The sequence below is a fragment of the Brachyhypopomus gauderio genome, unplaced genomic scaffold (assembly GCF_052324685.1).
Source record: "Brachyhypopomus gauderio isolate BG-103 unplaced genomic scaffold, BGAUD_0.2 sc163, whole genome shotgun sequence".
Taxonomy (NCBI): Eukaryota; Metazoa; Chordata; class Actinopteri; order Gymnotiformes; family Hypopomidae; genus Brachyhypopomus; species Brachyhypopomus gauderio.
Genome location: NW_027506984.1, coordinates 5,001 through 12,500, shown reverse-complemented (window position 1 = coordinate 12,500; position 7,500 = coordinate 5,001). Strand labels below are relative to the sequence as shown.

The window sequence follows — 7,500 nt, the reverse complement described above, 5'->3', positions numbered from 1 at the left end:
ACGTACTTTCACTTACGTATTTTGGGGGTGAAAAGAGGAAATGAGCATTTTTATTCTTCTTATAGTCGATCTATTTTTCTTTTTTTTAAGCAGTGGCTAAATTCAGGTTTTGCACAGAAACCTCTGCTAACCGAGCCTCAACACAATTGAGATTCTGAGTTTTTAACCCCCAGGCTTTGTGCAGTGTGTGAATCAGCGCCATCTGCTGGTCAACTACGTGCACGACGTGAAGGACATCCTGCAGCTGCACGAGCTGAACTCCGGCGCGTGGATCCGCGACCTGCCGTTAGACGTCGGCACAGTCGTCGGTCTCAGCTGCAAAAAAAAGCACTCCGACTTTTTCTACAAGTTCACTTCTTTCACCACCCCAGGTGTAGAAAATTCACGGTTTACACATTCCCGAAATTTAGTAATTTAATGACATGAATTCTGTTGTTCGGTTCACAAAATGAGTCTCAAATCAGTTTATTTATATCCTATAAATTTACCCCCCCTTAGCAATTCTGTTAATGATCTAGGATATCGAATAGCATTTCCAGCCTTTGAACGTGTACATACTTGTGTGCAGGAATCATCTTCCACTATGATCTGAGTCAGACCAATGCAGAACCTACTATCTTCAGACAGGTGGAGGTGAAAGGTGTACAGGCCTCCGACTACCAGACCAGCCAGGTGGGTCTGTGTGTGCAGACAGACCTACCACACACCACTTACCCCCCCACTCATCCCCACACACCACCACTCACCCCAACTTACACCAACACACCACCACATAACCTCACACACCACCACTTACCCCCCACTCATCCCCACACACCACCACTCACCCCGACTTACACCAACACATAACCTCACACACCACCACACACAGCACCGTGCAACATGAACTACTACTGAGGAGACACACAGCAGGCCCGCGCTCCCTCTATGAATCCATGATTCTGTCATCAGGCAGCCAGCCTGCCAAACCTGCACCACGCTACCTGCTGCGCATCGGTGCTCAGCGCATCGTCACCTTTCCGAAACACGAGCCGACTCTCAAAAGCAGAATGCTGGCATTTGCTGAAAAGAAATCTGCGAATACTTTCGAGCCTGCATTGTTTTCTAGAGAACCACTGTCCTTATTCATACCAGTCCAATGTCAACACCTGGTCCCACAAAGAGCTAAAAACAAACCCACTCACACGCGCACACACACACACACACACACACACACACACACACACACACACACACACACACACACACACGCACTCACACACACACGCACTCACACACACACACACACTCTCTCTCACACACACACACGCGCACACACACTCACGCAGACGCACTCGCGCGCACACACATGCACACACACACACTCACGCAGACGCACTCACGCACTCGCGCGCACACACGCTCGCACTCGCACTCACACACACACACACACACACACACACACACTCACACAGACACACACACACACAGACACACACACACACAGACACACACACTCTCTCACACACACACACACACACTCTCACACAGACACACACACTCTCTCACACTCACACACACACACACACACACACTCTCACACACACTCACTCTCTCACACACACACACACACACACACCCTAACCTCCCACGCTTTTCCAGGTGTTCTACCCCAGCAAGGATGGTACCATGGTGCCCATGTTTCTGGTGCACGCAGCCGACATCCAGAAGGACGGATCTCACCCGGTCTTCCTCTACGGATACGGCGGCTTCGAGAACTCCATTCAACCATACTACAAGTACAGTTTTATGGGTTCAGTCGACGGTACACATGAAGTGTAGACAGCAGGAGAAGACGATATAAACCGGTCGTGTACATGAAATATGGAAAAACAGCAGTGGTCATAGATGTAGTAACCCTCCATAGGAAGGATGGTGAGATAATGTGGAAAGCTTGTTTAATACCAGCATTGTCCCAGCGGTGGTAGGGGCAGTTGGGTGGTAGGGGCAGTTGGGGCGGTGACCCCTACGCTGGAGGAGTGGACCATCAATACCAGTCCAGAAGAGCACAATGTGAGGAAGAGAGAGAGACTATTGCACCACACCCTCAGACACACAGGCCTCTGGGAAAATGTCAGAGTGGGAGGTATAAAGATGATAAGATCAAAAACACTTGAAGTGAGGCAAACTGGAACTGAGAGAGAGATTAAAGGTTATAGTGAGTTGGGGTGTGTGTGTGTGTGTGTGTGTGTGTGTGTGTGTTGTAGTGGGTAAACTGGGGAAGGAGCAGAAATGTTTTGATGATTTCCAGTTTGGGTGCGTGTAATGTCTTGCACGACATGAAATGGCTTATCATGTGTAACGTTAAATTAATGTAGCTACATTTTGAAAACCGTTTTATGTGTGTGTAGCACAGCAAACCTGCTCTTCGTGAGGCACCTCGGGGGTATACTGGCTGTGGCCAACATCCGAGGAGGGGGCGAATACGGCCAGACGTGGCACAAAGGTACAACTCTTCACCACATGACCCCACCCTACCGCCCATGTGCTGACCCAACACTCACCCCTGAGCACAGTACACAGTCCAATCAAAATGAGGTCATAAAAGACTAGTGTAACACAGCAGATAGGTGAATTCATCTGAAATAGTAAAATGGTGTTTTATAGTCCTCGGGGCCACCAGCCACCAGTACACCTGTGCCAGGTGTTTGTTGTTCTTAGTAACTCTATGACTGTTTGGTGGCCTTGAGAAATGGTTTGATAAATGAGTCTATATATTATTCAGCATGCAAAAGAAAAAATAAATAAAAGCAAAAAAATTAAACAATACAAAAGAGGTAAAAGAGTTAATTACACTATATAAATATTCATTTCAATACATTTTCTTGGCTGCTGAGTTTTACTGAAAGTCCTATTTCAAGACTTTTAAATGTACCTCGGCCATTACGGCCTTTTAAAATGTGTTTTTACAGTTCCTTTTATGACAAACTCCTTGGGTAAGCCTCTTTAGACAAGTGCTCCACCTACAGGCTCAACACCGTCATTGCATGTCCACATTTTTAAAACCGGCTTCTTTTTTTAAAAAAAACGTCAACCTAGTGCTGAACGGTCAACATTAAAAGCACCAGGTTTTTTTATAGAAGAAAAAAAAATAATACTATTCATAGAGTTTTTAGAACTGTGCGTGTCCCTATTTGTGTTACAGCGGGCACCTTGGGGAACAAGCAGAACTGCTTCGATGACTTCCAGTGTGCGGCGGAATACCTTGTGCGGGAGGGGTACACCGCCCCGCGACGCATCGCCATCAACGGCGCCTCTAATGGCGGACTGCTCGTCGGTATGCTAGCGCGCGATAGATCTTTTCTGCGACAAGGAGGGGAAAACGGAGAGTAACGGGCTTTTTTTTTCGTTTTCAGTTGAGCACTCGGCTGCGATTTGAAATGAAACGATGAATATTGAAAGTTTGTAGAAGTCCTGCCTCGCTGATATGGTGTTTGTTTATTGACTCAGCCAGAAATCAGCGCGGAGTGAATTACGAAATCTGTTAAAAAAGTTGGCGCCAAAACCGTCACTGTCTCATTACATATTCATGGCCTGCTCTTAACACAGAGCTTAGTACCTTTCACCTGAGTCTAGTCTGCTATAGAAAAGCGAAGACTTTATTCTGTTTGAAAGAGGTCTCCTGTGGCACAGTGTCCCTCCTAATTAAACCCACAGTCAGTAGAGCGGACACCTCAATCACTACACGGAAGATTAAACAGTCAAATCAGTCTAACTGACAACCACACCTACCATACGACAGGGCATATGCGGTATACATGTCAGTTTCAATTATTTATGAAAAATAAAATGGCACACATTGGTTTCATTACACATTATTACACATGGATATGTATATTATGTGAGAATCAGCTATGACCATGTGTGACTTGCAAGGTTTTTCATAAATATCTGTTCCTGAGAAGGCCAATCGTAGTCTGATCAGTGTGGCCAGAGGTTCTCAGGGGAGCACAAACACACACCGTAAGTCGTGTGTTACCTCATCCCGGCCGACCCCACCCATCACCCATCACCCATCCACAGGGGCGTGTGTGAACCAGCGTCCGGATCTGTTCGGCTGCGCCGTTGCTGAGGTGGGCGTGATGGACATGCTGAAGTTTCACAAGTTCACCATCGGCCACGCCTGGACCACCGACTACGGCTGTGCAGACGACCCCAAGCAGTTCCAGTGGCTTATCAAGTACGAACAAATCTCCTTCCTCACCTTCTCCCATCTTCCTCACCCTGACGAATTCCTGCTCCCCATGAATTCTAATGTTGAAAATCACTGCAACTCGTATGTAAATCACAGTCGTGTAACTCTATCCGCTGCTACCCACGTTGCTTGTGTGTGTGTGCATGTTTGGTGTTTCTTTAACACAAGCCTGCCAACACCTAGTCGCGCCGTCCTGCAGAGGTCAGGCTGATGAAAGCGTGATTGTTGAGACTGAACGAGACAGCAGGCCGTCTTGTCCCACATTTTCTTTCAAGATCTGGTTTGTTTCAGGTCTGGGGAAACTGGCCTTTGAAGTTTATTTTTGTAAATTACGTGCCCGTTCTGAGAGGTGTGTTTTCTGCTGTTTAACGGGCTGCAGCTAGGTGTTTGCTTTTTGATCTGTACCACTGTCCATCCGATCAAATACTTCACCTCAGCAATAAGGACAACGAGAGAAAATGAACTGTGCCTGTGTATCACTGTGCAAACGTGTTGGCCATCAGCTTAGCAGAAAAAAAGGTCCCGTCGATATTCAGTAAATAATTTCAGTTCCTGTCGTTTGTCCGACTCCGACAGGTACTCCCCCCTGCACAACCTCCCGCAGGAGGGCAGCGAGGGTCCCGCGTATCCCGCCGTCCTGCTGCTGACGGCCGACCACGACGACCGGGTGGTGCCGTTGCACACGCTCAAGTACGCGGCGACGCTGCAGAGGGGCGTGGGCCGGCGGGCCAATCAGACGCAGCCGCTGCTCCTGCGCGTGGACACGCGGAGTGGCCACGGGGCCGGCAAGCCCACGGCCAAGGCCATCCTGGAGGACACGCACATCTTCTCGTTCGTGGCCCAGACCCTCGGCCTCGGCTGGAGGGAGTGAGGGGGCGAACAGGAGGGAGCGGGAGGGGAGATGGAGGAGGAGAAGGTCAAAACTGACGCTACATTATATCCAGGTATGGGAGTCGTTGGACGTTTGGCAGTGAGTGCTGCTCTTGGGTTAAGGTTATATTCAAAGGAACTTAAAATTTCAGAACTGATCATATGAACAACTGAAGTTTGGATATTGTTAGTCAAGGAGGGTGTTGTGTCGTACTGTGACTAATCACACAAGTCACACAGTGAGCATAATGCAGCATCTCAGTAGACTTACTCAAAACATATTTGTCATTTTACCTCCTTTTAAAATCACACAAAATAAATATTGTTTTTTCAACACTTCTCCTTTTTTTCCCCCATTCATGGTGACTTTGATGTGCTCCAGTTAGTGTACTAGTTAGGCTAAAATTTCCAAGAGATGCCAAGATATATATTTCTCAAACATGCCACTAGGGGGCAGAAGGACTGCATCGAGCTGATCGCTTTCCACGTTGATCCACTTCGCCAGAGTCTAGAGTTGCCTTTATTACTATGACCTCATGTGTTAGCTCCCAGCACATTGTGGTCACAAAGTGCCATCAGTGGGCCTAGAGCTAATTAGGGATTTGTTTAGATCAAGTTTCTTGGGTGAAAAGGGCATAGACAGAGCCAGAGAACTAAGTGGACAAAAGCTAGGGTATGACAGAGAGGCCACTGGTCTGGTGAGAAAGAACTGAAATGTATATGAAAGACAAGCGTAGGGTCACCGAGGATGCTTTCAGCTATAAACGTTTTCTTCCTCTACATCTTTTTTTATTTCTCATCACCACCTCCTCCTGATCTGGCCTCAGAGAATGAGAGCACAGTAGTCATTCACAGTTAGCCCCTCTCTCCTGTTCTCTCTCCCTCTCTCACACACACACACACACACACACACACACACACACACACACACACACACACACACACACTTGGCAGCTTTGACATCTCCATCCTCCTTAGCGAGTGTGATAAACTCCTCCAAGAGAGCCCATGTGCACCTTGTGAGGCAGTACACTCCCAGAGAGACCCACGACAGTCCCACTACACTCTTGTTTGTTCACACCCGCACCCGATCCGGATTAATCTCAAATCCCATTTAAGCGCTGGCATGGTCTTCACTCGGATCAAACTTTTGTGCAAGGAAACTTTCACCTTCACACTGGCTTAGAGGTAGCTTCTTCCTGAAGATTTCTCTTTAGTCTGCATGCGCTCGTGCACACAGGCGTCCACCCCCCCCCCCCCTTCCTCCCTCGTCTTCCTCTTTTGCACGAGGACAGAAATGGGATTCATGCGGCGTCGAGTGGCAGGGGGCCAGTATCGTGCCCTTTTACTCACCTCTGCCTTTCTGATGCCTGCAATCTTATTGACTTTTTTTTTTATTTTTATGCATTTTTGTTTTTCGGTTTGTTTTTTTAACGTGAGAAAATAATTCTTCTCAAAATACAAGTTTAAACCGTGTCTTATCGCCACCTCCATATAACTAAACCACTGAGTGACAGCTGACAGCAGGACACACATTAATATGTGAAAAAGCCAAATTTGATTGTCTCATTAGCACATTATTCACAAGCTACTGCGGCTGGCCATAAAATTACAACAAACAAACAAACTCCCACTGAAGCATTAATGAACTGACTCCCTTATGCGTCTTCGAGTTCAAGCTCTTAATTGTAGCCCTTGTGTCCCTGAATAAAAGGATTCAGGCTCGCTTTTGACTAGATTCCTTACACTGTTCATTACTATCGGATAATGTTAGTAGTATTAGTAACATGTTCAATATTAGCACAGGTGGCCTACACGAGCTCTTCCCAACACCTACAAACGGTGTAATTCTGTAATCGTTTGAGCGTTTGAGAAGGCATGAAGTTGTCAGAAGTTGAAACGAACCGGAAGATGAGTGAGGCGAGAGTGCGGCGATCCAGCGCGCTTAACACGGCCACTTTGACCCGACGAGACGGCAGCTTTCCAATATAATTACAATGTGACAAAGATCCAGTAATAGGGTTTCATCTTCTGATCTTCTTCTATCGCAATCGGATCATGCACGGCCTCTTTTATGGGGAAAATATTTACGCGGGAATGAGGCTGGTTCGGAGACGGGCTGGGAACCGACAGGAAGAGTCATTAATTCAAAACTCGGCTCTCGACTTCAATATGACTGCAACAATAAAAATGATTTTCTGCGGCTTCCCCTCCCCTGCTCAAATATTACAGCCCCCCACACACACACACACACACACTTTATGAAGAGGATAATCACAGAAGCAGGATTATTGGAAATTAACAGAGGGAATTGAAACTAGAGTGAGCGATAACTCGTCCTTCTTCCCCACAAAAGACGTATTACACTGGAAGAAGTGTGATTACACTGAAGAATG

General features: G+C 47.1%; 1 protein-coding gene across 1 annotated transcript in view; it reads left to right on the top strand.

The window, feature by feature from the left end:
• Positions 1 to 5,438, top strand: part of LOC143501217 (prolyl endopeptidase) — a 10,276-nt gene extending 4,838 nt beyond the window's left edge. Inside the window, exons 9-15 of the mRNA XM_076994791.1 lie at positions 174 to 371; positions 569 to 672; positions 1,642 to 1,778; positions 2,391 to 2,485; positions 3,185 to 3,316; positions 4,063 to 4,219; positions 4,811 to 5,438. Coding sequence (XP_076850906.1) covers positions 174 to 371; positions 569 to 672; positions 1,642 to 1,778; positions 2,391 to 2,485; positions 3,185 to 3,316; positions 4,063 to 4,219; positions 4,811 to 5,105 — 1,118 coding nt within the window. The 3' untranslated portion in view covers positions 5,106 to 5,438. The remainder of the gene's footprint in view (positions 1 to 173; positions 372 to 568; positions 673 to 1,641; positions 1,779 to 2,390; positions 2,486 to 3,184; positions 3,317 to 4,062; positions 4,220 to 4,810) is intronic.
• Positions 5,439 to 7,500: the final 2,062 nt, after the last annotated feature.